General features: G+C 46.1%; 1 protein-coding gene across 8 annotated transcripts; it reads left to right on the top strand.

Moving 5' to 3' along the window:
* Positions 1-276: 276 nt before the first annotated feature.
* Positions 277-18,014, top strand: ITFG2 (integrin alpha FG-GAP repeat containing 2). 8 transcript variants are annotated; one of them, XR_004842392.1, is made up of 13 exons: positions 277-1,330; positions 1,775-1,816; positions 2,677-2,854; positions 3,180-3,319; positions 3,757-3,905; positions 4,880-4,974; positions 7,523-7,576; positions 9,209-9,300; positions 9,841-9,958; positions 10,563-10,736; positions 10,901-11,063; positions 13,035-13,081; positions 14,524-18,014. XR_004842392.1 is itself a non-coding variant. In XM_035897135.1 (12 exons), the coding sequence occupies exons 1-11, from the start codon at positions 1,328-1,330 to the stop codon at positions 11,047-11,049; spliced, it is 1,194 nt and encodes a 397-aa protein (XP_035753028.1). In that variant the 5' UTR covers positions 277-1,327; the 3' UTR covers positions 11,050-11,063; positions 14,524-18,014. The 8 variants fall into 8 exon arrangements, 4 of the variants coding, with proteins under 4 accessions (XP_035753028.1, XP_035753027.1, XP_035753026.1 ...); XR_004842391.1 differs by having other exon boundaries at positions 10,901-13,081; XR_004842390.1 differs by having other exon boundaries at positions 10,901-13,176.
* The last annotated feature ends 2,084 nt before the right edge of the window (positions 18,015-20,098 follow it).

The raw sequence follows: 20,098 nt of genomic DNA, 5'->3' as shown, positions 1-20,098 counted from the left end.
TGGTGCGGTGCCAGAGCAGGTGCCGGGAGGAGGCGGTGGGGCTTCCGCCCTCGGGGGGACTCGGAGCCTGCGGGCGCTTGAGCGATGTCGGAGGCGCAGGGGTTGGGCCAGTTGGCTCCCAGGGGTCCTTTGCCGACGGAGCGTTTCGGTGGTGCTGGGCCGCAGCTGGTCAGTGCTTCCGCCGCCGTCAGGCGTGCTCGGCACCCGTGGGATGGGCCCTGGATGATGTGTAGCTAGTCGGGGGGTTGAGGGACCCTCTCCTGTCGTGGCGGTGTGGTGGGGACGTGTGGGGAAATGCTTTGCTGGGGCACGGTGGGTCGCAAACAGGGTAGAGCCAAGTGTGAATGTATCTTGACCTATATGATGGGTGGGTGTGCATTGGGAATGTCGCTGTCAGCCCCACAAATGGTTGTTTCTGATGGCTCTGATCTGTTGGTAACTAGGAAGATATTAGCTTAACCAGATACATGTAAACTCTCCCTTCTCCTCAACAGTAAAATTTTATTACAGCCCTATCCTGCTATTCTGAAAAGTGGCATGGCTAGCTATGCAGTAGCTGATAAAACAGATTTTACCATGAGAAGCTGTGTTACGTGGGGTAACATGTGCAGGGAGTTATGAAATGTACACAGTTTAAATACACAGAGGTGTGATGCAGAAGATGGGATAGTAGGAGTAGGCTCATCAGCTGGGGTGGTTGGTGATTTTTAGCAGTCATCTTTAAAAAAATAATCACCATTCTGAAAAATCTTTACCCCTTCCTCAGTGAGATTGAACATCCAGTGTAAATCTATTGTAAGTGTTCTTGCAACCTCTTTCTGGATGATTGCATTTTCCTCATTGCCACCATCTTCATCAGGTGGTTCAAGAAAGGTCAAGTCAGTCTAGGCTGAAGGATGGAAGATGTGGGGGGTGTGGGGAGTGGTGCTGATTAGCAGAGGGGAAAGTTAAAGCAGTCAGTGATGCAGCTATGAAACTGTGGCTAGAGAAGCAGTGGATAATGGGATGTTGCTCTGAGGAGCCACTCTCCACCTCTTCTATCTGCAAGAGTAAAAATAGGGCTTTTATTTTTTCCCAGACCTTTTCTATTGATTCTGTCTTTTTAACTCTTGTTTTGCTTTGCTGCTTCTTCCTACAGAGTTATTTTTAGAGAGAATTCTGTAATTATTGCTGTGTGGGAATACTGTTACTGCAATTGTAACTTTCTTCTTACTAACCCAATTCTCTTATACAGCTGAATGAGCTGGTGGTGGGAGACACCAACGGGAAACTCTATGTTTACAAGAATGATGACAGCAAACCCTGGGCTGTGCGATCTTGCCAAGGAATGGTTGGTTCTTGACAAAATTTTTAAATGGTTGGGCCTTTTGGTGTATGTGCAGTCAGCTGTCCTTGACTACTGCCTAGGAATATGTAGGTTAGAGGGGAATGGCAGCCAGAACTGGTTCTGATGCCTTTCACATAGTTTTGCAAGACCCTGCTTTTGCCCACAGCTAGCCCCATGAGTGAGAAGTGATGAGCATAGTGCTGAACAAACACAGGAACTGGGCTTCTGTCCCACCTTGGCTCTGCTCCTGTGCACTGTGGATTTTGCCCCAGGGTGGTTGTGTGGCAGATGTGTTTCTGTCCCTGACTTTCCTCTCTCTCTCCTTGGAAAGGCTGTTTTAGAGTTCAATAGGTGGTTTATGAGAGAGGAGGGGGTAGGGCAGAGTCTTATCCCAAAGTACTATTTTGCGTTGCCTTCTCTCATGTATGGCTGCCTTTTCTCTTGCAGCTCACATGTGTTGGCGTGGGAGATGTATGCAACAAAGGAAAGGTGAGAGCAGCCAAACTCTTCCCAGCCACGTCTGTAAGGCATGTGGGAGGTGCTTAGGAGATTAGGGTCATGTCATGTCCTGAGTGTGGAGGAGGACAGGTTGCAGGTACTTTCTCTCCAGGATCTGCCCTTGCTCATACAGTTTTAGCACTACCGTTTTAAAACTGTTATTTTGTTTACATATAACCTGCATCTGTCTGTGAGCCATATACAGGGCTTAGTGAGCAAGGAAATCCACCCTGTCTTCAGAAAGCACTACTGATTTGCATGTCTCCCTGTGTGAGCACCACAAGACTTTGGTGGTTTGAGGGTTGCTCCTTTTCCTCAGTGGCTTTTGCCCTGCTCTGTGCTGGTCCCTGCTGTGGGTCATGGCCCTTCTGCCACTTGGCTGCATGTGTTTAAGGTCATCTAAACAAGACTGAGCCACAGAATAGTCTAGACTCCCAAGCAAATTCCACTGGGTCTAATACTACTCCTTTTGCTGGATTGCTATTCCAGGGGGTTAAATCAGGACCACTGGATCCAAAAGCCCCAGTTTAGGCACCCTGCCTAAAATACTGTAGCTATGCATGCTCCAGTGGGGAGCAGAGCTGAACTGAGCATTGAGAAAACCACACATTGTTTGGCAATTGCATGCACACATCAGCTTGATATTCTAGTCTGACAAGGATGAACAAGAAGTTTGGACCCTGCAGTACCTGAGTAGTTTGTATGCTGGCCAAAAACCTTCTCGTGTTCCCTTCATAGCAATCCTTGATCTCAGTGGATCTGCCCTCATAATCTTTCCTCACCCTGCTGTGGGACAGCTTCTGCAGTTACTAAAAGAGGAAAAATCAAAAGGTTTTTCTCTTCCCTCTTAGAATCTCGTGGTGGCAGTAAGTGCAGAAGGCTGGTTTCATCTTTTTGACCTGACTTCTCCAACTTCAAAACACCCAGATGCTTCAGGCCACCATGAGTTGGCAGCAGTAGAAGAGCAGAAGCCAGTGTTCAAGCAGCACATTCCTGCCAACACCAAGGTCATGCTGATCAGTGACATTGGTGAGCTGGGAAGCTGGTGTGGGACTGCAGTGTGAGGGAGTTTGTGGGTATGAGGTGGTGAGGGAGAGAGAGAGAGAAAGTGTGTGGGATTCACAGAAGGTAATTACTGTCTTGCTGAAACAGGTGTTCTAACAAACCACAGCCAAGTCATGGAGGAGAGAAGCAAGAGCTTCAGGAATTTTCCTGAGGTGCAAGTTCTAATTACAGGATTGGGATCCTCAGGGATGCCACCTGGTGGAAACCAGCACGGTGGTTTCTGAATGTTGGGGGTCTTGGGGCTATGAAAGCCTGAGAGAGCCCATCTGTTGTCATGTATTCCCTGCAGATGGAGATGGGAAGTGTGAGTTGGTGGTGGGTTACACTGACAGGGTGGTGCGTGCCTTCCGCTGGGAGGACTTGTCGGAGAATTCAGACCATGTCTCTGGGCAGCTGCTCCTGTTGAAGAAATGGCTGCTAGAAGGTCAGGTAAGGAAACAGATTGTTCAGAGCAGAACTTGTCCTATAGTCTTCAAGAGGTGGCTCTCCCAAGGGAAGAAGCACAAAATCTCAGTCCTATGAACAAAGCAATTGTCATATTGATGGCTTGAAAAGATTGACCCAGTGGTTGTCCTATACTTGCAGAGCAGCTGGTGGGTTGGTCTGGGAAACAGTCAGTTGCTTTCACCCAACTAGAGAGCATTAGTGGAAAATACTGGTGTGTTCTCAAGTGGCTTTTGGTAGGGAAACAACCTTTTTACTGTAGCTTGGATGTTTTGCTTCTAGCTGAATTTGTTCAGCTCCTGCTCAGCTCTGTCAGAAGATCTGGCATATTCAAGTTTAGGTACAAGGAGCACAGTGAACCTTTCTGAGGTGTTTAAAGCTCTCAGTTTGACTCTATCCATGTTTTTCCTCTGCCAGTATAGGTGGACAGCCTGTCTGTGAACCCAGGCCCTGATGGCTCACCAGAGATGATGGTGTCTCAGCCAGGCTGCGGTTATGCCATTCTGCTGTGCACTTGGGACTCTGAGCAGCAGGCCATGACAGAGGGAAGAGAGAACTCTGCCCAAAGCAGGTGAAGAGCATTACTGCATGGGGTAGATGAGGAGGTTCTGCTTCAGTGACCTGCTGTGGTGCTGGGAGTTCATGACTTAAGCCCACCTGCATCCAAGCTTCCATGAACACTCTTCATGCTTCTATCACAAAGCAGAGTGGCAAAACCAGCTTACTGAGGGGGGCAGTACTGGGGGGGTAAGGCAGGGAAATGAGTGACCTAGATCTCCAGAGAAACAGTAGTATCTGGTGACCTCTCTAATGGTGGGAAGGGTAGCAACTGAAAGGCTGGGCCAAGCCCACTTAGCCTGAAGCCCAGGATGACACTTTGGGTTCATTCACTCGTTTCTTCCAAGTGACGTAGTTGGAGGTTTTACTAATGAGACCCCTGGCAGCCAGTGCTGTAAATCACAACCAGAGCAATCAGGATGAGCAGTGAGATTATTACCCTTGGCACTGGAGGGACCCTTGTGGGGAATTCAGGTGCTTCTGTGATGTTCTGTGAGACTTTAAGGCAGAGCCAGAAAACTGCAGCAGCAGGGGAGCTAGGCTAGTCCCTTGGAGACCTTAGTGGAACAGTCCCCTCCTAGTCAGAAGCCAGGCCCAGACATGATCTCTGACCAACCTGTTCAACCCCAGGCAGACACTTCCTGAGTGAAAAGTATCCAGGCTTATGTGACAGTAATGATAAAAAAATTCCTTTTTTTTTTTTTTTTTCTTGATTGGAATACATGTTTTACTGACTTTTTTCCTTCAGCTCTTTCTGGTTTTCTGATGCATCAAATCATTCTGGTTTTGTGTTTTAAACATTAGTGAGTTCCATACCTGGAGTGGCATGCATTCTTTTCCTCGGTCTTTACTGTTAAAGAGCTGACTCATGCACAAACTATCAATCTCTGGATTTGTAGAGCTTTGGACTACACTGCTCTTGAGATTGTTCTGGCACAGTCCCAAGCGTCGTGACCTTTCCATGATGTCTGTCTCTCTTTTCCCTAGCGAGGCCCCTATTCGAGATGTTATTCTACACCAAACATCTGGACGGATTCACAACAAGAATGTTTCCACTCATCTAATTGGTAGCATTGGCCGAGGTGAGACATTAGGAGCTTGGGGTCTCTGGCCCAACAGTTGCCCCTGATAGTTTTTCAATATGTCAGTCAAGCGTGAAGTCAGATTTCCCATGGTTGAGAAATAACAGTTTGAGGCAGCTGCAAGAACAGAGGGAGCTTGGCTTCTGTTAGACAGCTCCCAAAGAAAGACAGCTGGATATTTGCATTTGAACTTTTTATAGCTTTTGTCCTGCCCTAGGTACCTCTTACTCTTCACCTAGCACAACAGTTTCTCTGCAGCCTTCACTGGCTTGCATTTAGTCATTCTGAGTGGCTGCCATGCCTTGCTCCTATAGATGTCCTTGATCTTTGCTTTTGCATGGCTGCAGCTTATTCCCGTTTCTTATTCTGTAGATGTATCTCTTCCTTTCCACAGCCTCCTCTTTATTTTTTTTTTTTTTTTTTGGCACTTTTCAGCATTTGATTCCCGAAGCTATATCCTGCTCTTCCTTCACCTGTGCAGTCCCAACCCCTCCAGAGCTGCTTCCATATTTCTGTTTCCTTCCAATGTATTCTGTTCAGCTGTTGTATCTAAACTCTCCACAGCTGCTGGCTCCTCTCAGCCCTGACACACTGCTGCTGTGTCCAGACTTTTCTTACACACTGCTACTGCTTCCCTTGTGTAACTGCTTTGTTCTCTGACCTGTGCCTGGTGCACTCATTGAACCCTGTTTTGGTACCTATGGAGAATAAGCAGCTTTCTCTTGGAGCATGTGAGCAAAATACAAAAAGGCAGAAAATTCCCAGTGTGGATTACTTTCTCTTGTCTGCAGCTGGCTGGAATGCAGCTGCATTTGTTCTGTCCAAGTATTACACCCTGCAGTGCTGTCTGAGAAAATTTAGGCTGTCCAATGTAATTAGAGCTGGGGGAGAAGAGCAATCCACCGAAACCCCTCGTCTTCCATTTCCCCAGAGTACCCTTCTTCCCCAGTGCCTAAGCTTGTCATGTTTTCAGTATCTCAGATGCTGCTATGAGCAACATAGTCAACTGAGCATGAAATCAATTATTTCACTGCATACAAAGCTTTGCATCTAATGAAAGGTATCAGTGAAAAATGAAGGCACACAGAATGAAGGATGAGAAGGCTGTGAAAAGTCCACTGATGTGGGACCATCAGTAATGAAACAGCTAAAGAGTGCTGTGCTGGCCAGTTTGTAAGGGGGACACAGCAGATCTTTTGGATCAGAGTCACTCTGGGTGAATGTCAGCTAGGGGCAATAGAGCATTCAACCAGCTGACTGTTTGCTTTAAGCTGATCTGCAGAAATAGGGTTGTCTGTGTCCTGGGAGTGTGCAGGGTGTTGTAGCTTGGAGTTGTCTGTGGTCAGTGGAGGTAGGCTTGCAGTATTACATCATTCTGGGGAAACTGTCTATTTGCTTCCAGCTCTGCTGGCTCGTCCCTGACTGCCAGGTTTCCTGGGTTGGTGCAGACCTCAGGGAGTGGGTGCCTCTCCTACATTGTCACTGAAAGGATTAAATGCAGCTGTAGTTGAATACAGCTCCAGTCCTCTCCCACCAAGTGTGGTACCACTTTCAAAACCTGACCTTGCATGTCTTTTCTGACTGGTAGCTAGGTAGAGAGTGTCCTGAAGGGCTGAAGCGGCTTGGTGATCAGGGGAGTTTCCTCTTCAGATTTAGCTAGTCACATTTGTCACTGCTGTCCTGCAGACAACTGTGATATATAGGCTGTGGAGAGGATACTGCTTGCAGGAAACTCACAGATGTATAAGTATAGCCCAGGAAAGACAGGGCTGAGTGTGTAGATGAACGTGAAGGCACAAGTCTAATCTGCTCATAAAGCAAGGGCTCTCTAGCATCTAACCAGTGTTTGCTGGGAGAGGATCACGGCTTCTGCACGGTTTTGCTGTGGTGAAAACAATAGAGTTGGTAGCGTGATCTCTGCAAACTCATTCAGGAGTTGCCATGGAGGTGTCTTTGTGCCAATATGACTGATGCTTTGTCCTTCTGGCAAGACTTCTTTCTCTTTTTTTTTTTTTTTTTTTTTGTTTCCCCCCCCGCCCCTCCCCTGCACCCTCCCAGAACAGCCAAACGTCATGTTCCATCTTTGAAAGACACAGTGGTGAGGGTACAGTTGTAATTCTCATTTGGCTTCACCTGTTCGTCACTTTGTCCCTTGTGATGGCCCTGCCTGTGCTTGTGCATTTCTGGAGCCTGGAGAGGATGTGATGCAGTCCAATAAAACCAGAACTGCCATGGGCCTGCAAGTGTATATGTGGTACAGTCAGAGTCATAGGAGTAGCCAGCAGAGCCAGACATGCCTGTATCAGTGCAAACCAAAGGTCTTGGGTTTGAGATGCTGGTGCCCTACAAATAAAAGCCATCATGAAGTACAATTGTTTGCAAGAATCTGCAGATATTTGTTAAGCAAGGTGTCAAGGCTGGGCTAAAAAGGAGGCAGGCTGGATCAGTTTGGTTTGGATATTTTATTTTTTTTTGGGGGGGGGGAAGGAAATGGACACAATGCTCATAAAAAAGCATCAACTCCTGTAATTCTTTTCTGCACTTACAGGCTGTTCCAGTGAGAATAGTGGCTCAGGTCTCTTTGCTCTCTGTACACTGGATGGTAAGTCCTACCACTATCCTGGAAGAAATGCCTGTGGGGTGACCAAGGCCTGTCATAATTCAAAGCAGGGCACCCAGGAGCTCAGTGCTTTTGGTTTTGAAAGAAGGGGAAGCTGGGCTTCAGAAATGCTTCCTGGGTCAGGGAAGAGAATTTGACTGAAAGACTCCTTTTGCTGACATGTGTTATATGAAGGCATGAAAGCAAAGACAAGAGCCAAGGTAAGAGTTGTCACTCTGAGCAAGTCCCCCATAAACCAAGTGTGTGATAACATGCCTGTGTATGAGGATATGATGAAACATATTATTAATTGAATTGGGTCTGCGATTGCACAGGCTTGTTCTCTCCAGGAAACCTGTTGTGTTTTCTATCTGTTACTAATATCTGCCTTTCTCTTTCCTCTGGTACAGTCTCTTCATCTGTGGATTTCAGAGCATTTTGCAAACATTAATTACTTGTCTGGTCCCATGGCCTATGGGGGTAGAAGTATTAAAGCCATGCTGCAGCTAGCAGCCAGGAAAATGAAGAAGCTAGTTCATTGGCCCAAAGGCACAAAGCTTGAGATGGAGAGTGAAACTAGAACTTTGATCTGCGGACTCCTAAGTTGTCTGCTTATCTGATGGTCAAACAACTGTCTGAGATGCCAGTTCAACGGTGCCATTCATGTAGACAGTAGTCTCTAAACCACAGCAGAGATGTGTCCTTGTTGTTTCCAAAAGCAGTAAAGGAAATGGATACTGGAACTTCAGTATTGGTAGAGAGGAACTGACCTCACACAGGCCTGGAGCCAGGTTCTTCTGCTGTGCCCCTGACTGAGAAATGATAGGACAGGCTGCAATAAGACTGAATTGGATGAGCTGAGTGCAGGATTTCTGTCCAAAAACCAACACTGTGGAGGCAAGATGCTGTGCTTCTCTCTTCCCAGATAGGTAGCCTAGCCTGTTTGGGCCAGATGTCCACCTGCCCAATGATGTCCTGCTAGGGAATTACTGATTATTCTTTGGGCCTGAACTCTGAAGTTTCTGCATCTGGCAAGGCTTCCTGCCTCACTGGTTCACTCTTGAACCTTACTGAGGCTGGAGGACACTGTGAGGATAGATTCACGTTTATGTTCCACTCTTGCACAGCCACCCCCACCCAGTACCATTCCAGTATCTCTGGATGATAGAAAAATGGTATGTGAGGTAAATGTCCAGTATCGTTGTAGCAGCCAAGAGGCCATGCCCATGCTGGTAGCCAGCCAGCTCTCAGCAGATACCTGTCAACATGCTGTCCTGAGATCACATGATCTGTGGGACATGGTGAGAAGCGAATAGTTTACTTGCTTCTTGTGTGAGATCTGTTGATGTACTGCACTTTGGAAGCCTATTCTGGGCAGTTTTCTCCTTGTCTTAGCCCTGCTAATTGGATGTGTTCTGCTGCTGTTTTTCCTCTCTGTTCCCAGTTACTGACAAGATAATGGACCGCTGTCCTTCCCAGAACTGAGACTGTATTAACTATTATCAGCCACAGCCCGTACCACAGGCCCAACCTTCTGCCTGCAGACCCTAAGTGTTGAAGGAGTTAGCAAACATCTTGCTCCCTTTTAATATTTTCAAGACAATCCTTTTTTTTTTTTTTTTTTCTTCCCTTCAGGGACATTGAAACTCATGGAGGGAGCAGACAAACTGCTGTGGTCTGTGCAGGTTGATCACCAGCTGTTTGCTCTGGAAAAGCTGGATGTTACTGTGAGTGCTTGTGAACAGGCCTGGGAGGGATGAAGGCAAAAACTCAACATGTCTTTGTGTATATGAATTTAGGAAAGGCAGAGGGAGTATGACTCGGCTGAAAAAAGTCAGGATTATCTCAGGATGACACTCAGGGTGCTCTGACTCTGCCAGTGCATTCTGCACTCAGGTCAGTTTGTCTACCTGCAAGAGGTTGAGTTGTGTCTCCTTGTTTGACCTAGTGAGCCCAGCATCCTGCTATGAACTTTTTTGTCCCCCAGCTGCTCTTTTATCTTATTGCAAAGCTGAATGGTTTCGCACACTGCTCATACACAGATTGTCTACAAGCTCTTATGATACATAAGGAATATGGTAGAGAATAGACACATGGTCTCCAAGTGCAAAAAGACTGGACAAGTGCAAAATGTCTGGACAAGACATCCAAAAGTGACATCTTATTCAGACATTAGTGTTCTGTCTCTGAACAAGCAGGAAAGATTCTTGACTGCCTCTGGGAATAGTTGATGTCTATGTTAATACACAATCTTGTGGTTCCTGCAGGGCAATGGGCATGAGGAGGTGATCGCCTGTGCATGGGATGGTCAGACATACATCATCGACCACAATCGGACTGTTGCCAGATTTCAAGCAGATGAGAATGTTAGTGCATTCTGTGCAGGTGGGTAGTCTGACTGCACAGATAGCCCTCACAGCATTTCTCCCTCAGAGGTACTACTTCCCTTTGGGAGTCTTGGAATCCTTGGCCCATCTGCAGTGGGGAATAATTTCCCTGTGTGTATATGACAGAAGGCTCAGCTAGTCTTTCCTCTGGTGGCATCTGGGAAAAGTAGGGGTGAAAGGAGGTGATGCTGAGGTTTGTCTGTGATGGTTTGAGGGTTTTTTCCTGTCCTTTTTGGGAGTACTGCAGTGGTCTCTTGTCTTCCTCAATGCTTTTTTAATTTGCAGGCTTCCAAACTGTTCTCAAGTGGAGATAAGGAGCCCCACAGAATCAGCCTGAGCCTTGGCTTTGCTCAGTCCCCTCTCTCAGACCTGCAAGAAGCAGCTTGCAAATCCCCAAGCTCCATGCATTAATAACAGTTTAGAGAGACTTTCTTGGATTGTCTCAAAGGGACTTCGTATACCCAAGTCTGTGTCTGTGCCCCTCACTCCAGGTGCCAGCTGCTTTCTGCTGACATCTTTGGTACCCCATCACGAGAAATTGCCTATTCGCTTTCTCTGTCCTTTTGGAAGTAGTCAGATCTCAACACTTCTGCTTTCTGCAGGCCTCTATGCATGCAAAGGAGGAACCAACAGCCCCTGCCTGGTTTATGTCAGCTTTAACCAGAAGATCTACATCTACTGGGATGTGCAGCTGGAAAGAATGGAGTCCACCAACCTGTTGAAAATCCTGGATTGTGACCCAGAGTTTGGGAATCTTCTGCAGCAGCTGGGTGTGGGTGAGTGCAGAAAGGGTGAAGCATGTATAGGAAAAGAGAGGAAGGGCTGCTGGCAGGTAATGTGCTGGGAACTAGAGTTCCAGGTACTTCTTGAGGAAGTACCTTCTTGAGGGCTTTCATACTGTTGATAATCCCCAACAACTGTCTGTCTCTCTTTTCTGTAGAAAGAGGCGATGTATCTGCTGTCAAAGATCTGATTCACAAAACACTGTATTTTCCTGAGAAACAGGAGCAGAGCAGCCCCTCGCAGTGTCAGGACCCTGCTGGAACAGACTCCTCTGCCCACTACGCTGTCATCCAGGATCCCTTATAACAAGTCATGTGGAGGTTGACATCTTTAATATTAATCAACGCAAACTCTTCTCTGACTGGAATTGGGCATCTAATTAAGATGAGACTGGAAGCTTTGACAAAGATGGGAAAAAAACAGGCAGCAAAGGGAAAGGCAGGCCAGGTTCTGTGGAGGGATGTGATTGGCTGTAGGCTTGAGTGAAGGTGGTGGGTGGATTTGCTTTTAGCTGGGGAAGCTACCAGAACATCAAGAGTCCAGGGTCCTGCTCATTGGCCTTCCATTGCCAGTTTCCATGTTCTTCGCTAGCTAAAGCACTTTATGGGTGACTGTGAAGGATTCACCACTGAGGACATAGGTGGAGAGAATAGCTGAGCTTAGTCTCTGTTTTGGCCTATTCTCACAACTGCTGTAGTGATTACTTCTGGGTTCTTACCAGGATCATGGTGCAGGTGAAGGAACTAAGTTAGGGAACAGGCAAGGGCCTTCTCTCCTATTTAGATATTTTCTTAAAGTAGACCCAGGCATTGTTTGCCTTTGCTCTGCTGGTGCTCTTCTACCAAGTAGTTTCTCACAAACCACCTCCTGTTCTGAGGAGCTGGAGACATACGTGAGAAGAACCACAATGTGCACTAAGAAAGTGTCGAGAGGTAACGGCTCCGGCAAACACCAGCTGTACTCAAGAGGCATTGCTTGTCTCCTTGGGCAGGGTGATCCCAGAGATGGCTGTGACTCAGCAAATCAGCTGTGAACTGAGCAGTAAGAGGATTCTGTCTTAACCATGGATCTGTGGTGTCATGAGAGCTTGGACATTCCATAACAAGCAGTGGAAATGCCACACTTCCCTGTTGTAGAGAGTGCCATGCTATTTTGAGTCCTGCACAATTGAAAGAGGTGGACTGGAGGTGATGTTCCACTTGCTGGTACGCAGGGTCTGGAAAATGCCATTGCTCACCCAGGCTGCTCGTATGCAAAGGCCCAGGCAGGAACTTTTCCATCTGCTGCTGGTGTTCTGCTTTTCCCAATCTCAGCTTGCCCCTTGCCTAACTCAGCTTATTAGGATAGGAGCAGCAGGCTCACCTGCTGTTTTGCATCTATTATCTTCTCTCAATTGTGTGATGTTTTGTTAGATGTGCATAATGGATGGAGCTGTCCCTTCACCCTTGTGGCAGCCTGAATTAAAGCAAATATAATTCAGTGATCTCTCTTTAGCAAACAGTAACATTTAAAGACCCTGTAGGCTGTTGAAAACCTGTTCTGTACTCGGCAAAACATCCAAGGGCAGCCCTAACAGGGAGAAAGAACTTTGTACAGAGGAAAGGAGTGTATTGCCCCTGGGTCAAAGGCACTGTGTGGTAGAAGAGCAGGATCTTTACATAATAAGCCCTAGCTTTTCTTTGCATTTTCCATCCATAGATTTGTATAAGCTTTATAGAGGACAGCTTCCATCCCCTTTGTTTGATAGCAGTGAAAGTTGTAGCATGGAGCAGTGAAATGGTATGACCTGCTCTGTACTAGCTAGCTTGCTTCTCAGACTACTCTGAGTCTTCTGACTCTGTAACTACAGTGGAAGCTTCTCTCCATTTTAATGACCTCACTGAGAAGCGTTTTTAAATGTTCCCCTGTCATACTAAGTGCTTGTGTACAAATGGACCCTTCAGGCAGGAGCTCTTAACTCATAATAGTGCTTTAGTAACAGTGGCCTTCAGAGCAGCAGGGCTTGAGTTTGTCAGCTGTGGAGAATTGATGGGATAGGGACCATCTACTGATGGCCTAAAGCAAGGAGTTGTCGTGAAGCTTGTCAGCTCTGGACTGTAACATCAAGAAATTGTCAGCTCTCATGATTCAGAGATGTACAGTCACCCATCCCAGTGGGCAATCGCCACAGCTTCTGGCAAATTGCAGCCCTTGGGCTCTCATCAGTCTCATAGTCCTTTCCTAATGAGGATGAGTCTTGTTGGGGCTATCAGTCAACTAGATCACAGTATATTGGCTCTTGCTCCTTCCAGGTTTGTTTCCCAAAGCCGAAAGCTGCTCTTCCCGATCACCAGAACAAGTAAGGATTCTCCCTTCAGGTGAAGTAGTAGCAGTTACTACTATTACCTCCTCTTGGGTCCCAGCTGAGTTGAGGAGAGGCGGATGTCCCTAAAGGTGGGCTGAACGGTTTGGGTTTGCTGTATTCTGAGATGCTTAACACCTAGCCCTATTGCTACCTGATTTTAATCTTGCACTTCCAAACTGGGGGAACTGACATGAAGAGGGACCACAGAAGAGCAGGACTCTGCAGAGCAGTTTCCAGAAGCATACAACAGAAATTATATTGTAGTGATGTCCCTGAACAGGCCTGTGTCTTGGCATATGCTGTTCTTTCATCCTGAACGCAGACTGCTGTTCTTCCTCTACTTAAGGTTGTGTATTTTCTTGTCCCCCCCACCCCAGTTCTGTGGCTTCTGTCTTCCCCCACCAGGGACAGAAGCAGGATGGTTATAAGCAACAGAAAATAGTAATACCTGAGTTTTCAGTCGTGGCTCTCTCAACCTGGTATGGGTACTGCTGCACAGGCGATGGGGCTCTTCTGCTGTGTGTGCTTTGACAAAAACAGGTGGAATCCTACAACAACTTGTGCCTGCATAGCCCCACTCAACGTTGTTTGACTTCGGTGGGGCAGGTGTTCTCCACAGAAGTACTTTATCTCTTGACCCACTGCTGGAACCTCAGAGGTTCCAGCTGCAATTGCCTGGAGCATTTTATTTGCCTGAGGGTTGGGCCAGGCTGAGCTAATCTGGTAGCTGGGTCTTAAAGGTATTGCAGTGCCGCTGTAATTCCTTCTTGAGGCCTAACAAGAAACCTGGATTGTCTACACTCATAAAACAACTCAATGCTGTCTGTCCATGCCAAATATAAACCTTTATTAGCAACACAAGCACAAGGGGGATGCAAGTGGTTGTATGATTGAAACTGTTTTATGCAAAACAAACTTTGCTGTACAGGTCAAATGATTTCCAAGGAAGGAAGGCCAAATTGATCCACTGCTGGACTGTTAATAGTTGAGAAGAAACAGGAAAGGGTTAATTGAGGAAAGATGACATTTTCCAATGAACCGTCTTTAAAAGAAAATGAGACAAAAACAATGCAAATGTTGGACAGGGCTACCTGTGCAACCTAGCCCTCTTCTCTTGTTGGCTTGAGGATAACATTGCTGTATGCTGTGCAAGTGCACGCATGCTGTGTTGTGGAAAGCAGAGGTGAGAAGATACGGATGCTAGATATCATCTGTCCCCCAAAACTTTTCAGCTCTTAAAACCATTTGAGAGGAAAAATATTAGCATTTGAGGGTTTCCTGTGACAGTTTTATATTGCTTACAGCACATAATAACTTGCAGATGCATTTTGCTCCTATGCCTCTGGTGCACAAAGGAAAATGAAAACCGTCTACAGAAGAATTGATTGGAACTTCTCTACTGTTCCTTGGCTGAAAGATGACTTTTCTTTTTTCAGGCGCTGAACTCCAAAGTGACAAATTAATAGGCTGGCTACAGTCAATACTTCCTCAAGTCAGTGTTTCAGGCTACTTCCACTGGCAACAATTTTCTGTGAAGCATACATCTACTTGGAGAAGGAGCCGTGTAGGCTCTGTATCTGGACTGATGGAATTACATTCATTGTAACTCATTGCTGTTTGTCCTTGCCAGCCAATGCAAGCTACAGAGTTGAAATTACAAGTTGTTCCTTCCCACACAGCAGAAAGTGTTTGCTGTATCCTACTCGGTAGCAGATTGATGTACCCACTGGTACCAGGAAGCTTTTTGACAGGGCAGGATTTGCAAGACATGTTTGTATGTCCCAGTGCCAGCACACAGCAAGTGAGTAGTCCAACAGCATTCTCAGACAGTGGGGGCGTTCGCAGATAAATGATTCATGGCTTTGGTTGTAATGCTCAATTTACTAGCAAGAAAATAAAGGGAAGGGGTTGTTTTATTTTCCTGAGACATAATAAATCTGCTGGCCATCCCTGCTCTCATTTTTATGATCTCTCTGCTGGATGCAGTTATTTCTGTAACTCTTCAGTTATATCCTGGCATTTGCCAGTGGAGTGTCTGACTGCAAACATAGGTAGGTGGCCCAGTGGTTTTCAGTTCCATAACTCACCCACTAGTAGTGAAAGAAGCAGCAGGCCTCTGGGAATGTGGATGGCTGGAGCTCCTGTTCCATTCAAAACCAAGTGACCCCAAGCTCCTGGAAATAGTCCTAATTATAGCTTTGGCAGAGTGCATGTTCTTGGGATAGGTTTGCCTCTTGCATATAGGCCTTGTAAGGGGCTTCAGAAGTCCACTCCCCATCCCTGGGCAGGTTCAGCCAGATGTATCTCACACCAGCCATGTAACACTTGTTTCTCTGTTCCAAAGACTTGCTGTGACAGATGCTTCCCTGCAGACTGTTTCACAGTGGCTGCGTCCGCTCTGCTGGAAAGTAGCCCTAGTAGGAGCTGACTACCAAGGTGATTCAGAGAGATTATCCCTAAAATAATAACATTTCATTGTCTGGATTGAAGGGATGGGGCTCATCCTGAGTAAGCCAGTGTTAGACACATACAGGATGTGCCTATGTCCTGCTCTGAGGTGGCAGTTTGTACTAAATTTCTACTTTCCATATGAAAGCATTAGCATTTTTTGATCTCCAGTGGAAAAGACCTTTAGATAGCTCCTTCCTTCCCCTTGTCCCCCAAAAGCAATAGAGATGACTGGAATTGGGGGTAGAGAAGTGTATCTGTATAATAGGCTTTTCTGAAAGGAACTACTATTGAGACAGTCTTCAGCCTTGCTAGCCCGCTTAATAATTACTTACTGGGTTCCCTAACATAGGAAGACTTCTAAAAATTACCATGATTGTAGATGGGGTTAAGTTTGCTTCTTTGAGATGTTGTACGTCCTGTTTTATAATCACATCTTTTAAAGCTAAGATTTGTGTCTTTCACAATGGAAGCTGGGATTCCCATGTAATGACATGAAAATGCTGGTCTGTGGAGAAAACAGCAGTTTGGGCAAGAATTCAGAATACATGTGTTAAGGTCAGTAACAACATGTCATTTAATGCTGTGGGACTTTGGGAGATCGAAACCCACCAGGAGTTCTGTTTGACGAGGAGGAAACCCGATACTGATACTGTAGGATTAGACTGTGATTTAGGGAATGAGTTGAAGTGAGGTGTCAGCCATGGTGTTATGACCTGCAGTTCTCATTTAGTCATATAACTTCTTTTTCTGTAAGCTCTGCCTGCAACAAAACTTGATGGAGAGGTTCCAGGACAATCGTTGGCAACAGTTTCCTCAGGTCAAAGAGACCTTTACTGTGTGGACCTGCATGTTCAACTGACATGGACAGGAGGAAGGTGAAAAGTATGTCTTCTGCTCTGGAGCTGATTTCATAGCTGAAAAGAAGAGCGCTCACACACTAATTTAGCACTTCCTTGGAAACACCCTCTCTGTGACTGACAAGTGGCACAGTCTACATTTACACATAGAATCGTTAAGAACAAAGAGGAAAGGCTGGCAAGATAGTGGCACAATGTGAGAGAGCGTTAGCAACCAGGAAAGTGTTAAAAGGATTATCTAAGAAGTCAAGAATTCCTTTTGGAAGAAGCAAATTTGTCACTTACCAGTGTGGAATAATGAACGATTTGCTTGGGGGAAGGTAAGGAGCACGCAAAGAAGGATTCATTATGCAAAGAAGAGAGGGACAGATAGGGCTAGTGATTTACACCTACTGTAGCACATTAATTTGCAGAGGAACCTGAACTATTGGTGATTTGAGAAATGAGGCATGTGAATCACAGAAAGGCTTCAGGAGGAAGGTGAGCAAAAGCAGTTAGCCGAAGGCTGACATGTAAGAGCAACACCTGGTGAATTCCAACAGCAGCAAGTGTGCAAGTATCTGCAGGGCTGTAAGTGACAGGCACTAGTCAAAATAGAATTGTCAACTCAAAGTCGTGCCAGTTTTCTGTAGGATCCCATCCAGCACCCTGTAAATCATTGGAAAGATTCCTGTTGGCTTCAATCTGAGTTCAGGAAGACTACTACTTACCTAGACCCTCACCCTAGACAGATTCCAGCTCTGAAACACCTGCCAGGCCTGGCTCTCACACAGGAGTGGCCAGGACTGAAAGCTGTTGGTGGCCCTCACTTTCCCTTGGCAGCCCTTTGGCAGGCAGCCCTTTCACAGCCACCCCCAACACTGAGGTTCTACTCTTGCTCTACCACCTAACCCTCGCCTGCCCCCTCACCAGAGCCCAGCTCCAAAATGCACACCCACCACCTAGGGCTCCCACACAGAAGTGACCAGGACTGAAAGCTGTTGGTGGCCCTCCGTTTCCCTTGGCAGCCACTTGTGGGCACCAGCAAAACCTGGCAAAAGCTGTCAGGCACTCTGGAAGGCAGCAGAGCCTGCCTGGGCATCAGCAAAGCCCAACGAAAGACCTGGGGTGCTCTGAAGGGAGGCAGGGCCCCTCGAGGACCTCACAAAGCCTGGCGAAAGCCCCGAGCACTCTAGAAGGCAGGAAGGTCCCTTTGCAGGCTTCCACGAAGCCTGGCTAAAGCTTTGGGCACTCTGGAGAGAAGCAGGGCCCCTTGCAAGCTAAAGCAAACCCCAAAGCGCTAGGGCACGCTGGAGGGAAGGGGGGCCCCTTGTGGGCACCGGCAAAAGCCATCAGACAGTCTGGAATGCTAGGATTAGGGTAAGAGAGAGGGCTAGGGCATAGGATATGGTAAGGCATAATATGCCTTTCTCTTTCCTCTGGTACAGTCTCTTCATCTGTGGATTTCAGAGCATTTTGCAAACATTAATTACTTGTCTGGTCCCATGGCCTATGGGGGTAGAAGTATTAAAGCCATGCTGCAGCTAGCAGCCAGGAAAATGAAGAAACTGGGTCATTGGCCCGTTAGAGATAGGGTTTAGGGATAGAGGTTAGGGATAGGGTCAGCGTTAGGGATTAGAGTTTAGGATTAGGGTTAGGTGTGGGGGTTAGGGTTAGGGGCTTAGAGTTAGGGTTTTAGATTTAGCAGTTTAGGGTTAGGGTTTAGGGGTTAGGATTAGGGGTTAAGGTTAGAGTTAGGGGTTTTACCTTAGGTTTAGGAGTTAGGGTTTGCTTTAGGTGTTAGGACTAGCATTGGGGATATGGTTAGGTCCTAGTATTAGGAGTTAGAGTTAACATTAGGTTTAGGACTAGGGTTGGGTTTTGCAATTAGGTTTAGGGGATTAGAATATGTGGGTAGAGTTAGGTGATTATATTTAGAGAGTTTGGGTTAGGGTTTAGGATTTGGGTCCAGGGACTAGGATTAGTGTTTATGGTCAGGGTTAGGGGTTAGGATTAGCGTTAACCTTAGGGTTAAGTTTTGTGGTTAGTGTTTATGTTAGGCGCTAGGGTTAGGTTTAGTTAAGGGTTGGGGTTAGATTTACGGATTATGTTAAGTGTTAGGATTAGTGATGAGGGACACGGTTAGGGGTTAGGGATAGGATTTGGGTTAGGTTTAAGGTTTTGAGAAAGAGTTATGGTTAGGGGTTTTGGGTTAGGATCATGGGATTAGGTTTAGGGTAAGGGGATTAGGTTTAGGTTTAAGGGGTTTGGTTAGTATTAAGGGTTAGAGTTAGGTTTAGGGTTAACATTTAGGGCTTGGGGTTAGGGTTAAGGTTTATCGGTTAGGTTTAGGGGTAGGATTAGATGTTTATGTTTGGGTTTAGGCTTAGTGATAGGCTTATTATTAGGGTTAGGGGTTTGGGTTATGTGTTAGAATTAGCAGTAGGTTTAGTATTTGGGATTAGGGTTGTGGTTATGAGGTTAGAGTTTCGGGGCTGGGGGTTAGATTTAGGTGGTTAGGTTTATGATTAACTTTCGGGGTTAGGTGCTCAAAGTTAGGTCTATGGGTTAGGGTCAGGTTTAGTGGTTAGGATTAGATTTAGGAATAGAGTTAGGGTTTGGGTTAGGGTTTAGAGTTTAGGGTTAGGGTTGGGGACTAGGGTTAGGTTGGGGGGTTAGGGTTTATATTTAGGATTATGTTTAGGATTAGGTTTACAATTTGGGGTTAGGTGGTTAGAGTTAGGGATTATGGGGCTGGCATTAGTGGTTAGGGTTAGCATTAAGATTTAGTGTTATGTTTAGGGTTTTTTTTAGGGGTTAACTTTATGGTTAGGATTTTGGGTTAGGTTTACTTTGGGATTTAGATTTAGGGTCAGGTTTATGGCTACAGTTCAGAGTTTGGTCTAGGGCTTTAGTTAGCTTTAATATTTAGCATTAGGACTTAGAGGTTTTTTTTAAATAGATCATAAAATTTAATGAATAATAGAGATGTAAAGGACATGGTATCACATTCAGGAGGTTATTTCCTATTGTTCCGCATGCCTTGTTTAGAGGGCAATGACAGCTGGAAGCTGGGCGAGTTGCTGCACATAGGAACAGGTGTTTCATTTGTCACAAACAAGGGTTTTTGAGCAGAGTTGACCCAGGTACCACGTAGATTCCAGCTGACACACAGGATGGTTTAGTACAAGTCTGAACTGCTATTAAAGACCCCTGGGTTTGAGAACCCAGTCAGACATGCAAGTGATACAAATCCATGAGGAATTACTGGTACTTTGGAGGACAGGCTCATCGAGTAGACATGGGTCCTGACATAAAAGAGAAAACTGTTGGTGGCATTCAGGAGATTCATGGAAAGCAGTTTATGCAGCCAGAAATAATCAATCAGATGCACAAGTAGAAGAATGGCAAAGAAGCCAAGGAACAAATCAGAAGCTGCAAGATAAAATGACTAACAATAAAAGTCACTAGCCTGATGCGGCTTGTAGGAGGAGCAGATACCAGTCACACCAACTAACACTGCTAAGTGCATCACAAATTGTATTGGCCATGCTGTCACTCTGCTGTCCCTAGCATGTGTTACTACTACAGAATACAGCATCTGATTTAGGAAAGAACTAACAGAAAAAAAAGCAGAAATACATACAGAAGTTCTTTGAGAAGCACAACAGAAACAATGAGCAGCTTGATAAAAAAGGAAGAGAGCCAACAGAGTTTCATTCAG

This window comes from Egretta garzetta, unplaced genomic scaffold (assembly GCF_000687185.1).
Source record: "Egretta garzetta isolate BGI_Z169 unplaced genomic scaffold, ASM68718v1 scaffold797, whole genome shotgun sequence".
NCBI classification, from domain to species: Eukaryota; Metazoa; Chordata; class Aves; order Pelecaniformes; family Ardeidae; genus Egretta; species Egretta garzetta.
Note: the sequence above shows the minus strand (reverse complement) of the source record. Positions and strands in the feature narration are given on the sequence as shown.